Source organism: Quercus lobata, chromosome 8 (assembly GCF_001633185.2).
Source record: "Quercus lobata isolate SW786 chromosome 8, ValleyOak3.0 Primary Assembly, whole genome shotgun sequence".
In the NCBI taxonomy this organism is placed as follows: domain Eukaryota; kingdom Viridiplantae; phylum Streptophyta; class Magnoliopsida; order Fagales; family Fagaceae; genus Quercus; species Quercus lobata.
In genome coordinates this window covers 56,845,207-56,866,409 of record NC_044911.1, presented here as the reverse complement: position 1 = coordinate 56,866,409, position 21,203 = coordinate 56,845,207, and the positions used below count along the sequence as shown (strand labels likewise).

The window sequence follows — 21,203 nt, the reverse complement described above, 5'->3', positions numbered from 1 at the left end:
GTGAGATTTTATTTACTTTTTGAGATTTATTTGTTGTATATATAATTTATTGTGGATTCAAGTTTAGTATAAACTTGATAGTTGTAATCTCTATTTCATAATAGATATTTTTCGAAACTATCCTGTCGTTTTTTCCTCTACATCGGAGGGTTTTCCACGTAAGATTGGGTATTCTTGTGTGGTTGTGTTTATGTGGTGCTTGCTGAATTTTTTTTTTTCCCATAATATTGCTATTGCTTGGTAGTTATATATTTTAATTCACACATAGATAAAGAGGGGATTAGGATTTTTCCCCAAAAATAAGCAGCAACATGTAAAAAAAAAAAAATATATATATATATATATATATAGAGAGAGAGAGAGAGAGAGAGAGAGAGAGAGAGAGAGAGAGAGAGATGAGTTTAAGTTACACCTATTGTAACTCTTTAAAGTTACACATTTTTTAAACCTTTGAATTTAAGTAGATCCAACGGTTAAAACAAGACACTCATTATTATAAATATTCTTAATAGGATCTCATTAATTACTCTCATTTATTACATTCTAAACCTATCTCTAAACCCAAAAACGTTTGATGACTGACTCTCTCTCTGTTTGTCTCCTCCACCATTGTTCCACCTCTACGGGTTGCCAGCAAGGAAAAAAAAAAAAAAAATCCCAAGCCAAACAATGATAATGGGCGTGCTACAAGTACAACCATAAAATTTATTTTATACATGGCAGTCAAAGTCAAAACTCTCTATTAGGACGTGATGTGTATTGATAATAGCTTAATTTTACATATATATATCATTATTAGAAAGTATTATCATACTTATTTTGAGTTAATTCATGCATTTTATATTTGGTTTTGGAATAATGTTGAATAATCAATTTTGTGCTTAATTAAATCTTATTGCGTGAATTTGTTTTTTGTAGGAGAATGGAATTAAATAAGTGGATTTGTGCAAAAAAGAAAACTAATGGACTTTACTTTTACAAGGGCCATGATGAAGTTAAAAAAGGCCAACCAATTAAATTTAAGTCCAATTGGAGTAAAGAATCAAATGAAATTTGCATCAAATTCAAGTCCAATTCGGATTAGGATTCCAGCCTGCACATCAGTTAGTATTTTTGGCATAACTTTCGACTCAGATGTCCAATTACGATGATTAAAGTTGGGCTGGAAAGTTAACTTAAAGGGCTACAACTTTATAGTTTACCAAAAATCCGAATTCTGACGTTTAATGGGCCAAAATTGTCGGTTAATTGAAGCCTAAAAATCTGGAATTTTCTCCAAACGGGAATTTAACTTGTAACAAGATTCCTTGGCCTATATAAAGACTCTTTAGGGCAAAATTCAAGGAGCCTAGTGCTAGAGCTGAGGGTTGAGGGCTGTGGCTACCTCTTCCGTGACATTTAGTTTTAATTATTTTTCTAGTTTAATGTTTAGTATTTTATTCTTATGTTTTATTTCAATTACTATGAGTAGCTAAATTTATAATTAGGGTTGAAGATGAAATCTTGTTAAGGATTATCAGTAATATTTATGTAATTTGATTTTTCCCACAATAGTTGTTCTTTAATGATTTAAATTATTCTTGCTTCATATTAGTTGACTAAGATGAGATTCTAGATATGAGTTCAATCATGTTTTTCTCATGATTTAGGATTTATCTTAATTAATTGAATGTTTGGTTTATTAATTCTTGATTATAAAATTTGATATCGCTTGTGATTTGTCTGTCAATAGGTACAATTTATAATTTGATTTTTAGAATTGGATATATCTTGTGATTTGTTTAACTACGGATACAATTGATGATTTGATTTTATACTTAAGAAGCGAAGAAGAACATGCTTTTGATTTTTAAAATAAGGATTTATTGAGAATATTTTCCATGATAGCAAGATTGACTTCTAGATTATCATGTAGTAAGTTGGGAAAAATTAATAATCATAAATATATGTTGATATGACTTACAAGGCGGATTCCAAAACCTTAATTCCTTTTTCTAGATTGTTTACATCTCTTTACTGCTTTATATTATATCTTTGCTTAGTTTAATTATTTGCTTATTTTATTTAATCTTAGAAAAAACAATTTTTAGTAAACTAGATTAGGATTTATTTGGTTAAGATTTGTTTAATTTTCTTACGTTCATTCAAGTCCCTGTGGGTTCGATCTCGTTCTTGTTAGACTATACTTCAGTACGGTTCATACACTTACAAGTACTTTAAAATTTCACAACAGGATGCCTTTTCTCATAGATTATATATGATGATACGTAACAAACTGATTAGAAAGGCTGAGTTATTTATATATATATATATATATATATATATGAATTTGTTAGAATTGTTAGATATTGAATAGAGAGGAAAATGAAGAAGAATGAATATTTTTATGTTTGAACTCTGAAGGAAGTTGATAAGCACTTTACCTTGTATAGAATCCTAAATCATATATACTTTATTTGATTCGTCAAGATTATGTGTTGATTTATTATTTTTCAGTTTAATTAGTCTTAACCAAAAACTTTGAGCCATGATTAAATGAAATTGAACCTGGAACTGGATGCGTTGTCACTCAAATACATACATCCTTCTTTTCGTTTATTATTTGTTTTCTTTTTCAGTTTTAGATTGTCTCGTTTTGTTTACAACGCACGAAAATCCTGATAAAGGTAATTAAGTGACAGCTTTTTCAATTTTGATTTCCTTAAAGCATTAATAGTTAGTTTCTGTTTTGATATTTATCTGTTTCATTTTGATTTCCTTTTTCAATCATGGTTTTTTTTTATTTTTTTGGGCAAACTATAGAGGTGGAACAATAGTGGAGGAGCAATGGTGGAGGAGACAGAGAGAGAGAGAGAGAGTCAGACGTCAAATGTTTTTGGGTTTAGAGATAGGTTTAGAATGTAATAAATTATGGTAATTAATGAGATCCTAATAAGAATATATGTACTCCCTCCGTCCTACTTTGTTTGTCCTGTTTGAAGTGTCAAAATTTTTAAGGGAACATCATTTATTATTTTGTCTACCTTTTAAAAATGTATAAGTTTCCAAAACTACTCTTAAATAAATTTATTAAAAATTTGAACTAGTAAATTAATAGGGGTATAATAAGAACATTAGTAAATTAATGACTTTTATTTTTAGAAACAGGACAATATTTTGGGACGTCCCAAAATGAAATAAAGGACAAATAAAGTGGGACGGAGGAAGTAATAATGAGGGTCTTTTTTTAACTGTTGGATCTACTTAAATCTGAAGGTTTAAAAAAGTTACACTAGGTGTCACTTGAACTCATCTCATATAAGTATATATATATATATATATAAATATATACGTATTTATGCATTATACATGTGGCCAATTCTAATTAGTTTGTGCTAGAATCTTTGAGCTATAAGATATTATGGGAAAATTAGTGAATGCTTCAACCTTTTGATCAATCTTTCCATTTTTAGGTTTTTAGTTATAAAAAGCTTTTATATACATTAGGGATGGCAATTTTGCCCTGCCCCGCTTTGACCCACCCCTCCCCGCTTCGTCCCGTGTGGGTTTTCCCCGCCCCTCAAAGATGGTGGGATGGAGCGAGATTTTAGACCCACACCCTGGGGCAGGGTGGGGATGGGTTTACACTTTTTAGATCCACCCAACCCCCCCCCCCGCCCCGCCCTACATTAATAAGGGTTAAATTGTAATTTTTTCATACCTTAAAATCCTACTGTTTAAACAAAAATATCATCAGCTTATTTTATTCTACCTAACGTAACTCTCTACCTCTTTTTTCTCTCTAGCAAAGCTAGAAATAAGGTACAAATTTTAACGTTTTCTTTTGTCTTTATTAGAAACAAATTTATATACTATTGAATTACTGATTTCATTCATGATTCATACATCTTTCTCAACTTACTTTTCATTATGAACATAATTTTTCTTTTTTTAAATGCGGTACAAGTCTGGGCCTGAGTATGAGACTCTAAATATTTGTGTTTGTGTCATTGTGTGTGTGTGGGCATTTGACTGTTATAACTTATATGGTAAATGTTTGAGACTTTGTCCCATTCTCTATGAAATAGTCACAAAATGGGAGGACCTGAGTGTGCTAGTTTTTAAACATGCGTAGGAAAAAAAGACAACCAATACTTCTTATAGTTTTTCTTTGTTTGGACAAAATTTGTTTATTTTATTTTATTTTATTTTTTGGAGGGTTGCTGTTTGCTAGTATCCTCGCTTTTTGCAAGTTTTTGGGCTTCAGTCCCTTTTTTCAATATAATTCTATGTTCAAAGTAAAAAAAAAAAAAAAAAAAATGCACTCTACTTAGTAATTTATAACATTTATTGGGTTCAAGTATATTTTTATTATTGAAACATGTCATTTTATTTGAAAAAATGGTAATAGTTGTAGGAAAAATTAACAAGAAATAAAGTTTTACGGAGTGGGGCAGGGCTTCGTGGGGCCTTAAGGGGCGGGGATGGGGCAAGAAATTTTCCCCATCATGTGGGGCGGGGTAGGGATGGGGTAAGAAAAATCAATGCGGGGTGGGGGCGAAGACCCCATCCTTCGGCCCCGCCCCGCCCCGCCCCATTGTCATCCCTAATATACATGTGTGTGTATATATATACATAAATTGTTTTCAAAATAATAACCATCTTATAAATGTTCCTAGCCTAGGTTTGTTTTTAATTTATCTCGTAATGCATATTCTACTAGCCATAAGGAGGTATGAATCTGTAACCTTTTAATCAAGCTTTCATGTTTTAAGTTTTTAGGGTTTTATTTTATTTTATTTTTTTAGATATTGTTACTTTCCAATACATATTCTACTAGCCATGTGAAGTTATGCATTTGGACTTGACAGGAAGAAATTGGAGTGTAGATAGGCACATATGCCAAATATATTGTTGAGATAAAAGAATCTGTGTCCTTATCATTTTGAAATTCTCTTGATTTAGTTGAGGAACTTAACTATTTTCATGCGTGCTTGTAAATTTAATAAAAAGGTTATGTTGTTTTCATTACATGTAGTCTTTAGATTTCTATTTAGTTCTCTAAAGAGAATTAAATACCAAGAACAATGAATTATAGACCTTTTTTTCCTTCTAAAAGTCCTAAATTCAACTTTAGTCTCCAAGTTCTTTTCAGCTTTAAGGCCCCCCATAAAGCTCTTTAGCAAAATTGCCAAACTTTAGGCAATTTCCTCTAAAAGAGGTTAACCCCGTTAAAGCATTGTTCAACCCCCCTAATGTAAAACCAGACACGCCCTTAGTCCCCACTTGGTTAAACACATAAAAACTTATAAATTGGGATAATTGTAAAAAATCTCTAATTCCTACTTTTGATAAAATATTGTCAAGCTTTGGCCTCAAATGTCCATGTAAGATCCAAGACTGTGCATGTGTGATTCAATTTTTCTTACATGACAGGAAATTTTCATTGGAACGTTAAGGATGTTGCCAAATCAATTGTTTGCATGATGATGTCTGGTCCATTTCTCACAGGCTAAACACAAGTACAATTCATGGGAGATTTAAATAGGGCTCCACTTTGACTGAATAGGTGCTTCAAGCTCATCTAAGGTAAACTTGTTTGCCTGTTACATTTTTCAGGCACTCAGGACACGTTTGGTACACTGTAATGATTATTACATGAGAATAGGAATAAGTATTACAAGGAATACATTAAGTTGGAATGTAATAAGTATTACTATTCATTAGTTTGGTGATCATTTAGGAATAAAATCCTAAATATGCATTCACAATTTAGTAGAGTATAAAAAGAATGTGTAATTAAATCATTTTTAAGTCAAATTTCCTAAAATATACTTATTTTTAGATGTTCAAAATAGAGCTAATTAATAATTAACAAGAAGGAAAATTTATTTTCTTTCCTTTTGAAGATGTGGCAACTAATGGCTTTTTAAGAAAATTTTAAAAAAAGTTATTACAAAGGTGAAGGAATAAATATTCAGTACTTTTGATAAGGAATAATTATTCCTTATTTTGAAGAATAGCTATTCATAAAGAAAAACTATACATTGTAATAAAATCATAACCAAATAACCAAATAGTTATATCATAAGAATATCTATTACATTACAGTGTCTATTACAATCTATTAAATGTGTAATAAATAAACCTTATCAACCAATTCCTTCAAGGGCTATATCTGAGAATTAGGCATGTGATTCAACCTTTCTTTTTTTAAAAGGATATAGGGAGTTAACTGATTGTAATGTACATGTATAATTGCCACAAAGCTTACTTTCTTTTCTCTTCAAAAAATTTCTCAGGTTGTGGGGGCCGGTTATTTAACAATTATTAAAACCGAGCTAAATAGGCCTGTGACCCGTCCGAGGACGTAAAACCGTCCGAGGAGGCCATATAAGGTCATAAGGGTAACCAAATGAAATGAAAAGTAGATATCACGTGAGGTGAGTTTAGTATTAGTCCGAGGACAAAATCCTCCTCGGCAATATGAGTCCAAGGACGACCTGAACTTCATATTGTTACAAACACATTTCAGAGCTACATTATTACTAAAGGTGGGACATGAGACCAAGGGTAAGAAAGAAAAGATGAACAAATATCTTGAACAACTACTACCATCGCGTTAATTGCCTCTCAACCAACTCTCTGATCGCATTAATGTGGAGGTGATGCCTAAACAGTAATGAAGCAATCTTACAGCTACTGGTTAAAGGATCCAGGAAGTGTTGGATGGGACAGGAGGTGATTCCCCGAATTCAACCTACACGTGTGTGGTAAAGATGACACCAACATGATAGTATATAACGTAGAAGAGTGCATTGAGAAAAAGGGATCGGAACTTCTGAACAAGTGACACTTAGAAGAAATCCTGATGAAATAAGAACTTAACTTGACAAAAGGAGAAACTGATCGTAGTATTTGTTGTGATCCATCTAGAAACGTTAAATTTAATCGTTTTTCCTTTTAAAGTTAATCTAGTTCTTTTTATATCTACGCTCTACAAATTTATTGTTTGGGCCTTTACCGTTCGAACCTAATACAAGTTTTGGGGTCGCTACAAATTGAGTCCTTACACATGTCATTACCCAAATTTGGTTGTTGCTTTTAGGAAGCCTTGGCTTGGCTGGTCTATTAGACATGTGGGTAGCTAATCTAAAATGATCTATACATGTTACTCCACTAATAAATATTGAAAGATGAGTGTCAATTCTTGAGTTTGTTCTTTACTGATTATTTTTTGATTAAACTACTCCTCATTCATCATTGTTAGCTCTCTCTCTCTCTCTCTGTTTGTGTGGGGGCAAGTATAATCACAAGAAATAAATGTCATGTGAATTTAGTACACAAGCAGTAATGCTCATTTAATTAGAGGTTTTGTAGGAAGTGTTCATAATTCGACTAGTATGTTTGAGTCAGTGTACACTAAATGCTCTTTGGACAATGTATAGTGCTTTTATTTTTGGTTGGCTACATAAATCCTTCTTCTCCAATCAGCCCTATTTAGGGCCATATTTTGTTATATTTTTTATGATTATGCTTTTATTTCTTTTTAGACGACCGATATTATATTTAGGCCTCTCTTTAATGCCTTTAGCTCCTTGAATCTATAAATTGCCTTTTTTTTTTTTTTTACTTGATTTAAATGTTGAAAAGAAGGAATAAAAATTTATAATGATATTATAAAGAAAAAATATTTTATGCAGTTTTCCTATAATGACTGTTGTGGTCATCTTTGAGTTCTATGCAGGTCAGTGTGTTTGTATACCATGCATATTGTAATGCATTTATAGTTTAATATGGTCCTTAAAAAGAGTTCCAAGTCTTCAAAAAAAAATTTGGCTGTTTTTGTATAATATTGCAGGCTATCTTAATGGTGGGAATTGAGTATACTCCAAAATCAGAAAGTTTCAGCCCTCTTTGTTCTATCAATGGTACATTTTTTTAAATTATGCTTTTTAGTGACACCCATGTTTGACCCCTGAGAAAGTGTATAGGAAATGGGGAAAGATGATGAAAGCGTAAAAATCTCATACTTTACATTGTTATGGTTTTCAAACCAATTCAAACAAATTGAACTCACGTCAAAATCAATATATGTTGTCGTAGGCCTATTTACATTGTCAAGGGACAATATTTCTTTTAATCGAACGTTATGAACGATCAAAATGGTACTCTATATATATATATATATATATATAAAAGTAGCCCCTCCCCCCTGACCTACTCAAAAATTCTCAAGCAATCTACATTTTACTTGTTATATGTATTAGCAAAATTCTCAAGCAACCTACTTTTTACTAGTTATATGTATTAGCAAAATTCTCAAGCAATCTACTTTTTACTAGTTATATGTATTAGCTTGTCAATAAGAAGACAATTTTACATTCACACAGCAACACTTTTATTACATAATAATGAGTCCAACCTAATAGTACAATTTTTTTTACACTACTTTGCCAACTAGGACTGGAAAAAAATGATAGGACTGGAAAAAAACGATACTAAATAGGACTTTGAAAAAAAAAAAAAAAAAAAAGAGAACCATGTTTATGTGCCTACTTTAGCGCCTCAACAGTAGGTTTCCAATTTTAACTACTTTAAAAGGTAAAAATGTCTATACGAAATTTTAGAAGCATTCATGGCATTGAGTCGTGTATAGCCGTATACAACTTTATAAATATATTTTGTATAGCCATATGGTAGTTATTCATTATGAATTATTTGATATATATATCACTCCACATTGAAGAAATTAATATGAATTAAAAGTTTAATGTTAGTCTAATTTGTGAAAGTGTGTAGCTGAAATTTAAATCTTAAAAAAGTGATGCGTGAACAGGAAATCCCAAAAAAAAAAAAAAAAGTCACGGTGTGTGAAGAGGAAATCAACATAATTAGTTTTTTTCATTTAAACACAAAAAGTAGTTGCTATTATTTTTTTATGTGAACTACAAATAGAAACCCCATTTACGTGTACTACAAACAGAGACCCCAACAGCTTAATCAACTTATAAATCTTAAAAAAAGTGGCGTGAGAGTAGGATATCCAAAGAAAGAAAAAGTCATGGTATTGGCATGTGAAGAGAAAATCCAAAGAATTTAGTGTTTTATTTAAATACTAAAAGTAGTTGTTATTTTTCTTTAAGGTGTACTACAAACAGAAACCTCAACAACTCAATCAAATTATAAATTATAATAAGAAAATGATTAGATGAAGAATTTAAATTACAATCAAATTAAGATTTTTATCAACCTAGAAATTATAAGAGAAGAAGATAAGAACAAAAAAAATATATATCATTTATTATCTTGTTTTTTAGTTAAAAAGATAGACATTTTCAAAATTACCCTTAAACAAAGTTCAAAAAAAAAAAAAATTTTTTAGAATGCTTGTATTTGGTAAGGGCATAATAAGAAACTCGGTAAATTAATGGATTTTAATTTTAGAAATATGATAAAAATTGGGAATATCTCAAAATGAAATACAAGGCCAACAATTTGAGACATAGGGTAATTGTAATCGTTGTCACTTCATCACATAATAATTTTTTTTTTTTTTTTTTAGATCAATAACACATCAATTTGATAGAAATAGATATTTACTCTTTTCTATTCCTCTGAGAGAGGGGTATGAGTTTAAATTTCGTGAAAGAACCAAACAGATACAAGTTTGAGAAGGATATTGTATAAGATTTTTAAAAAAAATCTAAGTTTTCATCATTAAAAATGGTCATATAATGTTCTGTTAGATACATAAACAAGAAAGCTGATGAAATAGATAGATAATCAACAATACTCTTTTTTTAAAAAAAAATTATAGAAACGGACAACGCTTATTTGAAACTGTGGGGCCAGAGAATTTGTGACCCTGGCCCACTTTACATTATGGCCCAAGGCCCGAGCCGAGGAGAGGCATTGCCGAGGACATCTAATGAAAGTTCAAATAGCCTTGAGACATAGCCGAGGATGATTCTGTCCTTAGCCTTCCAAAACACTCCTAAAAGAAAGGGCAAGAACAGTATAGGAACAATTTATGGAAAAATCGAACACATCCATGTTGATGGAGAAAGGACCCTTGGACAATATGGTGAAAAAGAACAAAGGAAAGGTTGTCATTTCTGCAATTAAAGACTCTGCACCAGATAGAGCAATACTTTTCAGCTTTTACAACCACCCTCAACCAGTTTGGATATGGGCTGATGGGACAAGTATAAACCCTAAAAAGTTGAAACTACACGTGGACGTTGGAGGAAGGGTAAAGGCGAGTATAAAAAGAGAGGTAAGCAATCCAAAAAGAGGGGGCTGGGAAAAAAGGCCAAAAACAAGAGCCTCCCAGGCCATGCCGAGAAGAAAGACTTCTTGAGCAAACATCTAGGAGCATTAAGCTTCATGGACAAGATCCATGGACAACTTTAGCTCGTCTCTACGTAACCGCCATGAGCACCACGACTAACCTCAGTCCAGTGACCAAGACCTAGTCTTTCAAGCCTACGCTTTACACATTATATTGTTTGGGCCTTTAACGTGCGAACCCAATACTATCTTGGGGTCGTTACAAATTGAGTCCTTACAATTGGCGCCGTCTGTGGGAAAGGCTTGTGCTTTGGCACAGGCAGTGGATAGAGAAAGTCCCTCCATCACTTCCAGCAGCTCATTGTTGTGCCCTAACATAAAGTCCCACTAGGGGCTACGTTTCGAAGTGTCAGTAGCGCGGACGGTTTTAGGGGCTTTTAACGTCATATCAACGTCCCATACCTTAGCCGAGGGGCTAATCCCCCCAAACTTAAAGAAATATCTAACTTTTAGACAGAACCAAGGTATTACATGGTCCTCGGACTCAAGCCTATAGGGAAACCAATTACTTAAAAAAATATTTAAGTTTTGGATAGAACCAAGGTATTGCATGGTCCTCGGACTCAAACCTATAGGGAAACTAACTACTTAAAGAAATATCTAAGTTTTTTACAGAATTAAGGTATTACATGGTCCTCGGACTCAAGCCTATGGGAAAACCAACTACTTAAAGAAATATCTAATTTTTGGACAGAACCAAGGTATTGCATGGTCCTCGAACTCAAACCTATGGGGAAACCAACTACGTAAAGAAATATCTAAGTTTTGGATAGAACCAAGATATTACATGGTCCTCGGACTCAAGCCTATGGAGAAACCAACTACTTAAAGAAATATCTAAGTTTTGGACAGAACCTAGTATTGCATGGTCCTTGGACTCAAACCTATGGGGAAACTAACTACTTAAAGAAATATCTAAGTTTTGGATAGAACCAAGATATTGCATGGTCCTCGGACTCAAGCCTACGGAGAAACCAACTACTTAAAGAAATATCAGGTATTGCATGTTCCTCAAACTCAAACCTATGAGGAAACCAACTACTTAAAGAAATATCTAAGTTTTGGACAGAATCAAGGTATTGCATGGTCCTCGAACTCAAACCTATGGGGAAACCAACTACTTAAAGAAATATCTAAGTTTTGGATAGAACCAAGATATTGCATGGTCCTCGGACTCAAGCCTATGGAGAAACCAACTACTTAAAGAAATATCTAAGTTTTGGACAGAACCTAGTATTGCATGGTCCTTGGACTCAAACCTATGGGGAAACTAACTACTTAAAGAAATATCTAAGTTTTGGACAGAACTAAGGTATTGCATGGTCCTCGGACTCAAACCTGTGAGGAAACCAACTACTTAAAGAAATATCAGGTATTGCATGTTCCTCGGACTCAAACCTATGGGGAAACCAACTACTTAAAGAAATATCTAAGTTTTGGATAGAACCAAGGTATTGTATGGTCCTCGGACTCAAGCCTATAGGGAAACCAACTACTTAAAGAAATATCTAAGTTTTGGATAGAATCAAGGTATTGTATGGTCCTCGGACTCAAACCTATAGGGAAAACCAACTACTTAAAGAAATATCTAAGTTTTGGACAGAATCAAGGTATTGCATGGTCCTCGGACTCAAGCCTATGGGGAGATTAGTTATTAGAAAATGGATTAAGTCTCAGACAGAATGGAAATCCCGTCCTATCCTCGGATCCCCAGCTCTAGGGAAACTAATGTAAACAAGTATTTAGGCCTGGTACGATCATACCTCAGTTCTCGGACCGGATGCCAAAAATGATTAAAGTTATGAATGTTGTTAGGAACATGCAAAGTATCCTACTCCTCGGTGACTCTCTTTGATAGTTCATTTAGGGTTACCATCCTCGGATGATCGCCTCATACGCAATACATAGCATTCAGCTGTTATCTCGATTAGTCTTATATGCATAACCTTTTTCAGGTCGGCATTATTATGCCTGTTAATCTCAATGAATTCAAAATAATAACTTTTTATTAACAAGGGTTTCGGCTCTAAGTATCGTTCAGAATAAATAAAAAAATAATATATATATACCACATCCATTCACAATATAACTATTGCAGAAAAGAAAGAATACTTAGAATAAAATAAAGTCATCTTTTATTAATACAAAGAAATAGTACAGCGTACAATAAAGGGCTTAAGGAAGCCTATACCAGAAGCTAACTACAAAAGTAAAGAGAAAAGCAAAAAGGAAAAAGATACAAGGGAACGATAAATCCTTCAAAATTATGCTCTTATGGCGACTACGTGTGTCAGGATGACCCCATTGGTGGAAGGGTGGAAGAGGCAGAAGAAGAAGTAGAAACACCAGGGTGGCCCTGGTGATGGGAAAGAAGAAGAAGCGGAGCAAAAGGAGGTACTAGTGAAGGAAGAGAGGAAGAAGCGAGGATACCCAATCCCTGCATCAGCTCTGACTCCTAACACGCTGGTGTCATATTAGTGGCGCTCGAGAGAGAGCGGATGGTACCGACGATGAGAAACCCCATTGCTGCCGCGTCAAAAATCTGACGCGGCTAGCACCTGTTTCGGATTTTGGTTGAAGGAGGAGGAGGAGGCTTCTCCCCCGCCTTGTGAATGGGGAGAGCTATCTTAAGTCTCCGTCTCCCTTGCCCTGACCGCGCTATCTTAAGTCTTGGAGAGACCCAGTGCTTTTGGAAATAGTGTGGTCCCTTCACCCCCACTTTTGCCTCAAACATATCACTCTCTAAGGCTTAAATTGCTCTGGTAATGAAAACTTTGAGCGCAGCTAGGGGTTTAGGAATTTGAAGAGACTGTAGGGTCTGTACATAAAGGAAGTGACCTCCTACCTTGCTTCTTATATGGAAGGCAAGTCTGGTGGCATTTAATCTGTACAGATTTCCAAAAAAAGTTACAAACGAGATAATTTCCACTTAACTCCCAACGCCATCTATAACCATTGGATGGGCATTGCCTCGTAAAAGGAGCTTATTAAAAAGATGCCTCGAACACTAAAACGACAGAAGCGCAACGTGAGTAAAACTAAAGGAATGTCTCATGACCGGGAGCATTTCCCAGGCAAACAAAAAGACACCGATATTAATGAAGGGCAAAGCCGGGCAAGCCATGATGTAGGCCGGACATCACCAAAACCCTCCTCCCCGACCAAGAGGTCGGGACAACAGGATTTTGAGGGGTTATTGGCTAGAGAATTTGTGACCCTGACCCACTTTACATTAGGGCCCAAGGCCCGAGCCGAGGAGAGGCATTGTCGAGGACATCTAATGAAAGTCCAAATAGCCTTGAGACATAGTTGAGGATGATTCTGTCCTCGGCCTTCCAAAGCACTCCTAAAAGAAAGGGAAAGAACGGTATAGGAACAGTTTAGGGAAAAATTGAATACATCCATGTTGATGGAGAAAGAACCCTTGGACAATTTAGTGACAAAGAATAAAGGAAAGGCTACCATTTCTGCAATTAAATACTCCGCGCCAAACAGAGCAATGCCTTTTAGTTTTTACAACCACCCCCAACCACTTTGGGTATGGACTGATGGGACAAGTATCAGCCTTGGAAAGTTGAAACTACACGTGGATGTTGGAGGAAGGGTAAAGGCGAGTATAAAAAGAGAGGTAAGCAATCCAAAAAGAGGGGGCTGGGGAAAAATGCCAAGAACAAGAGCCTCCCAGGCCATGCCAAGGAGAAATATTTCTTGAGCAAACATCTAGGAGCATTAAGCTTCATGGACAAGATCCATGGACAACTTTAGCTCGTCTCTATGTAACCGCCATGAGCACCATGACTAACCTCGGTCCGGTGACCAAGGCCTAGCCTTTCAAATTCACGCTCTACAAATTATATTGTTTGGGTTTTTAACATGCAAACCCAATACTATCTTGGAGTCGTTACAAATTGAGTCCTTACAGAAACATTATTGACTAAAAACACTCAATATGTAAGCTTTAGAGACCAATGATGTTTGAGGTCATCTTTTTATAAATGCATTATCATTATTTCATCTCTTTAATAAAATTATGATTTTAAGCATCTACTTAAAAAAAAAAACTGAAGAAAAGATATTACAGCAACTTCAGTAAAATTCATTAATATACGTATGAGTTCCATTTTCTCTACTTCCTCTTAATTTAAAAAGATTAAAAATGGGTTTATAAATAATTTCATTTTGCATTCCATTCTATCTTATTTCCCTCTCCCAATCAAGCCGTAAATGTCAACACACATTGATTAAAAACCCTGGGAAGAGATGGGGGCGAACCCTTCGATCCATCCACCATGTTCTACTATAGAAAAGCAAGTCGTTTGTGAGCGCTGGAGTCATTTGCAGTCAAAGAGAAGGAAAATTTTGGGCTTTTGCCAAATGTGAATCGTGTGGTTTGTTTAGGATTTAGTCTCAAAGGTCTCCGCCATTTACTACGTCTTGAGCTTGAAGATTTGGGTTTTTGTAATGATAATACCTGTTGCATTGTGATTGTATTGTGATTTGAGTTCTCAAAGACAATTTTGTCAATCGACATCTCGTTTGAGGTCTCAATTTTAGGGGAGGAAAATGGTGTTAGGGCTTAAATTTGAGCAGCGGGTGTCAACGGAGACTGGAAAGAGTACTGCAACAACCTCAGGTACTTGCAAGTAGTTGCAACGGCACCAGCTGCTACCAAGAAGACTTCAAAATTCTGAGGAGTTGTCTCATTGTAAACATGAATGGATGATAGGCCGATATAAAAGAACAGATATCAGAATCTAAAATGACCCAAATATAATGAGTTGTAATTACATTTTGGAGAATTATATGCACTTACATTTTAGACTTTTTAGTCTTTCTTTTCTTAAGAGATACATTAAACAGATTGTCATGCTAGTATATTGCAAATCCCGAACTTAATTGCGCCTAGAAAGCCCACTAATATAGGCATCTACAGCTCTAAAACAATGTCGTCTGCAACGTAGTATATGCATCCATAACCACAACTTTGGGCAGCATCATATAACCAAAAATTTTAGATCCAAAGTGGAAGTTCTAGAAAAGATAAAAATCTAGTTCCATTCATATTGTAGGAGAATCCCCTAAGGATGATAGGCTGGCAACCCATTTGAAAGAAGAACATGCCATATTTAAAACACTAAAAATAACAAAGTATCCCAAGTTGAGCAACATGAGAACCATAGAGAATGCCTGTTAAAAATATCACCACCCTAACTTTCCAAAATTTCATTTCTTTAGGACAAACAGAACCGGGTTCTACAGTAGCTAATAAAGACTTGCTCACAAAAATCAATCTTACTGAATGGTTGCTACAAGTATCATTTAAATAAAGAACAAGCTGGGGTGAGGAGAGAGAGCAGACAGAGATGAGCCTGCCTTGACCCTATAAGCCTAAGACCTTGGCTTTTCCTTTTTCTCCTTAAAGAGAGCAAGCAGAGACACGCCAGATACCTTCACAACCTTAAACCTGACTCCAGGAATATCTCCCACAGCATGCCCCTTCCGTCCAAATCCTGCAATCAACACCTCATCCTGCACCAAACAAACCAGTCATTATTAAGCCTGAGCATACAGAGAAGAGAAAGAGATAGTCACTGCACTTTATGATATTTCACACAAAATCCTCTTTCATATGCCCTTGGGCCATATGTTCTGCAAGATCCTATGTATTGAAAAGAAAAATGAACTTGTCCTTTTACCTATTACTTTTAAGGCTCACAAGTAGTTTCCACCACAGAACATTAATTTCATATTGAGATTATACTTTCACAGAACCTAACCGAATGCCCCAACTACACACACAAGTTCAATTTGAAAGGATTTGGTTATTGCTTAGCTAGGTGCTTGTTGTCAAAATTTAAAATGATATTTAAGATTAAATTGTCGAAATATGTTCACTCATACATACATGAAGAAATAAATTCTAGGATACAGAATAACTTTAAATAATTTAGGGGTACTAGGACTCAAAAAACTTTCACATGTTCAGCCTGTTATTTATTTATTTAATTTGAAGAACTTTCCACCTCTACAAATATTCAAACTTACATTCTCCTCGATGTAATTCAAGCAACCATCATTAGGCACGAAAGCAGCAATCTTCTTTCCATTTTTGATCAGCTGAACACGAGCACATTTCCTGATAGCAGAGTTAGGCTGCTTAGCCTCAATACCACTGCATCACATCATTAAACCGTTAGTCCCAATTGTACACTGGTGTCATCCACAGAAACATTTCATAGATCAAGATAAAGAAAGAAGATTCAATCTTACATCTTTTCTAGAACAATGCCCTTTGCATGGGATGAACCAGCAAATGGTTTTTTCCACTCATTTCCCAAATGGGACTTCTTATATGACTTGTCAGCCCACCTCTGCCTTCTACGGTGGGACTTGAGCTTACGCCCGGCTCCCATTCCACGAGTCTTCCTGCACAGCATTCACATGTAATTTCAAATCAATAAACCCACCCATCATCAAAACACCATATACCAAAATACCCACATTGGCTTCAAATTTCAGCTTCAACCCTATTCACATCCTCACTGTCCTATGCACACAAACTAATATTGAATACCCCTTGAAACACTAAAACCCACATAACTAATATTCAACATTGCTTTTTAAATTTTTCAGGATTTATTGATTCATAGCACGTCAAAAGCGATATATAAAATATGGGTACTGTAAAATCAAGCTAAAGATATTGCTAGCTAGTTTTTCCAAAGCTATGAATATAAAATAAATCAGGAAACAAGAAATTAAATACTTCAAAGCAAAAAACCAGATCTCATACAAATGAATATATAAACAACTAAAATTAACATTGTAACAAATTATTCAAAAAAAAAAGGCAAAAGAGCATTGTGAGGATCGGAGAAGAGAAAAAAAGATTACCCCATGATTGCAGTGTGAGAGTTTCGTTTGAATGAAGATTGAGAGTTCGAAAAGAGAGGAAGTGCCGCCTTGTGAAACCCAAAACCCTAGAGAGCGTATATGTGCGTCTATTTATATATAGGACTGTTTGGACTTTGGCTGCTTAAGTTAATTTTCTTTGACGGAAATGGTGTTGTGTTATGCGGAATATTACGGATTTGTCCCCGGAAGGATCAAGTATGTGCATCTCTGTCTCTGATGTATCCAACGGCTGGGAATTTGGAATTTTTTTTAACTTTTGGGGAAATTACGGCCTTTGGATGATACATATGGGGACCCATGTCTTTGAGCAGTCATGGTTCATTCATGCATCTCTCATATAAATATATGTAATTTCCATAGTTTTTTTTTTTTTTTTTGATAAGGTATTTTCCATAGTTATTAAACCGGTTCAGATATTTACCCGGTTTATGAGTTAGATCACTGTTGGGTCACTCATTCAACCAATAGGTCAACAGTTAAACTGCATGGTCAAATAAAAAACTTTAAAATATATATGCTTTTAACAAATCAAAACATAAATTGAAAAGGAAAAAAGAAAAAAAGAAAAAAAAAGAGGCATATGTTTAAATTAAACTGTCCATTATAATTCAAAACTAAGGTTTCACAATAGTAGAATGGTCTTTTGATAGGTTGGGGCCTTGAAAGTAGGTAAACAAACATAGAAGTGGTTCTTATTTATTTATTTACTTATTCTTTACGTTTTCACAAGCTCAGCTTCGTGATAAAAATTCATCCGGATTACACAGGTCATTACAAACCCGTTGGGTTTTTCCAAGTCTTGTCAGTAAACAATTCATTTAAACACCTAAACCAGTCTATATGTCAAGTCATCAACTTTAATAACTATGATATTTTTCCTCAATGTGGTTTCCATACTTGTTTAGGATCCACACTGTGAGAGGACTAGAGGAGTACTAATAACATGCATAATATATGCAGGGTTGTAAATGAATCGAGCATAGCATAGTATTACAAGTTTATGATTTGTTTAGAACACGAGCTGGGCTCATTACCAAATTAGATTATATGTCCAAACTTTAGTCATTTTCTTATTGAATAAATTTGAACTTGTGTCACAAGTTACTTGAGTTAATCAAGTAGACTAATTTTTTTTGTTTATGAAAATATACAAAATGGAGTTACCAATCTTGTATTATTAGAAATTTTACTACAAAATGGACCATTTATATTATCAATAAATTTTAAATGATATTTTGATATCTTATGAACTTATTTATAGACTTGCACAATCCAATCTCCAATCTCCATTCTCCAGTCAATATAAGTATATTTTTATATATGTACGCATATACACATATATCATTATACATACTTAAATCAAGTTCATATTCACGAGCTATTTCACATTTAAAATATATCACATTAACATGCGATATTATATGTTGAGGATATCTCATATTAAAAATATATGACATTAACATGAGATATTATATGTTGAGGATATCTCATGCATTCCTTGTATATCATATTATGTGTTGAGGATGTCTCATAATTATAAGATTTATATATTTTTATAATTATATGATTAAATATCATAAGTTGTGTTGCGGATCTCTAGTAATTATAAGGTTTATATATTTTAATAATTATGTGATTACATATTATAAGTAATGCAGGGATCAAAAGTATATTACCAATGTTGAAAAGTTTTTAAGTATTAATGCTTGAAAAAAGAAAGAATTGGCTGAAAAAGTTCTATTTTATGACTCAACCAAATTTATTCTCAAACTTTAAAATAAGTACCAGTACGGTGCATGGTAAGGCTACTTGTTAAGCCACGCCAAGGAATCAAGAACTCCAAATAAATCATTTTTAATGAGCAAAATTGACTATGCAAAATGAACCAGAAGCCAGGCTACAGTTCCGGATTAGGCACTAACCAAGAAAAGGTTCAATTCATTCATATGTATTTGAATTTTTTTCACTCAACCCGCAAAATAGTCTTAATCACGACGAGTGTTTGAGAAGGTTTTTTTTTTTGTGGGGGGGGGGGGGGGGGGGGGGGTGGGCAGGTGGGGGGGAACCTATCTTCTCGCTTTGTACACCAACAATTGTATCATTTCAGCTAACAGGTCAAGAAAAATACTTCCAAGTTCCAACAAATCCACCCCTTGCCTTTCATTATACCCAAGAATAATACTGCAGTTACCATTGGCAATCAATCAAAACATATAGAAACTATATTCTTAGTAAAAACTGAAAGATGACAATACTACACGAACAAAATTGGTCAAATTATTGTAAATTATAAACAAACAAGTAGTCTCTGATCCCAAATTAAATTAAGCATACAATGATATGAAAAAACCACATAAGTTGCTAACTCTTTTTCAAACATCAACGATCCTACTAAACAAGTACATGTCACATATGATTCCCAGTACATTATCAACCTCTTTCACATTATCCTACCAACACATAAAGAGCATATATGATTCCTGGTATGTACCCCAATATTGTCAGCAACAAGTCTATCCAAAACTCCACCTGCATTTTCAGCAATCCAAAAAAAACAAGTTAATGAAATTAACCATAGAGAACTTACACACACACACACATATAACATAAATGTTAAGGAAAATTTGGTGTTTATTAGAAGATTTTAAGTTAATTACTTCACAGCCATAACGAAGGAAAACCCCAACAGCTGGTAGGAGTATTGCTAGAATAACTTCCATGAAAGTTTCTGAACCCATGAATTTTTTTGCTTGAATTTGAAGGAGGAGGCTGGACCTGGATGTGCTGAATTTAACAGTAATAATAATGCTGAAGCAATGGGAGATATAAGACTCAAATCGTGTTAAAAAAAAAATACAAAATCAGCTAGGATAGGTGTCACAGTTAAGGGGTCGAGAGTGCCACGTTAGTGAGGATACTTTGCGACGTGCAACTTTTCTACCAATATTATAGTGTTTTCCTTCTGACTCGTATTAAAAATTGTTGTATCTGATCCATGAGATCTAATCCACACAACCTTGTGCTGCATCACAAGAGTACTAGTATAGTGATATAATACTTTCTCCTCTCACATGAAAGGTGAGTTACCAAAACTCATCATTTATGAAAGAAGAGAAATCACCACATTACTTTATTGTAAGAATACTGTATAATTACTTTACACTAATAATCTAAATAATCTTTGTTATAAGTACAAGTGTATTTGCTCAATCTTCTTTACCGATAAGGTATTTTATGCATCCGGTATATGCAACACCTCTCTCATAATATGTGGGATTCATGTAGGGGTGGCAATTCATGTTCGCAGATCAGGTTCGTGTCGTGTTGAGCCATTAGTATTCAACTATATGGGTTGACCCAAATCCGACTTGTTTAGTAAACGTGTCAGAAATCTTCAACTCAAGCACGATTTGTTTATTAAACATGTTGACCCGACCCAACACTTTTAACTCGTTTAATTAACAAGTCATGTAAACTTGTAAAGGTCAATACAAATGACTTATTTAATAACCTATTTGATTAATAGGTCATACCAAACCTATATATTTTTTATTAATTACCATATATCTAAAATTAAAATACAATTATAATTATAAATATAGTAATAAGCATATAAAAATAACCATTAATTAAGCAATAATATCAAAATAACTAATAATTTTATAAGCTAAACGGGTCAAACGGATTCACATGTTAAACACGAACACGACCTATTTATTAAATGGGTTAACTGTATCAACCCGAATATGATCCAAACCCGTTTAGCTTCAACCCATAACTTGTTTATAAACGGGTTAGTTGTATCGGGTTCACAAGTCGTGTCAGATTTTGCCACCTTTAGATTCATGTGTATAGAGTTCACATGTTATGAGAGAGAGAATATATATATATTGTATACACAAAATAATTATTGTTCTTTCACTAGGGTGGCAATGGATCTGGTTGAGTTTAATGAG

At 34.1% G+C, this 21,203-nt stretch overlaps 2 protein-coding genes across 2 annotated transcripts; both read right to left on the bottom strand.

Annotated features, from left to right (window-relative positions):
- Positions 1–15,371: 15,371 nt before the first annotated feature.
- LOC115958617 (40S ribosomal protein S23) lies at positions 15,372–17,334 on the bottom strand. Its single transcript, XM_031077043.1, has 4 exons — positions 17,227–17,334; positions 16,603–16,758; positions 16,378–16,504; positions 15,372–15,861 (listed from the first exon to the last, which is right to left on the bottom strand). Exons 1-4 carry the CDS (start codon positions 17,229–17,231, stop codon positions 15,721–15,723), a joined length of 429 nt encoding a protein of 142 aa, XP_030932903.1. The 5' UTR covers positions 17,232–17,334; the 3' UTR covers positions 15,372–15,720.
- A 2,306-nt stretch (positions 17,335–19,640) lies between these two features.
- On the bottom strand, positions 19,641–19,985 carry LOC115954736 (low temperature-induced protein lt101.2-like). The gene is made up of 2 exons (XM_031072664.1): positions 19,905–19,985; positions 19,641–19,776 (listed from the first exon to the last, which is right to left on the bottom strand). Exons 1-2 carry the CDS (start codon positions 19,983–19,985, stop codon positions 19,693–19,695), a joined length of 165 nt encoding a protein of 54 aa, XP_030928524.1. The 3' UTR covers positions 19,641–19,692.
- Between the last annotated feature and the right edge of the window lie 1,218 nt (positions 19,986–21,203).

What these genes read in the sequence shown, in the direction of transcription:
- LOC115954736 (XM_031072664.1), bottom strand. Translation starts at nt 19,985, where the DNA reads ATGGGTTCAGAAACTTTCATGGAAGTTATTCTAGCAATACTCCTACCA. An exon ending in TCCTTCGTTATGGCTGTGAA is followed by an intron (nt 19,777 to 19,904) that starts GTAATTAACTTA and finishes CTGAAAATGCAG; the next exon opens with GTGGAGTTTTGGATAGACTT.
- LOC115958617 (XM_031077043.1), bottom strand. An exon ending in GGCATTGTTCTAGAAAAGAT is followed by an intron (nt 16,505 to 16,602) that starts GTAAGATTGAAT and finishes GATGTGATGCAG; the next exon opens with TGGTATTGAGGCTAAGCAGC. An exon ending in TGAATTACATCGAGGAGAAT is followed by an intron (nt 15,862 to 16,377) that starts GTAAGTTTGAAT and finishes TGTTTGGTGCAG; the next exon opens with GATGAGGTGTTGATTGCAGG.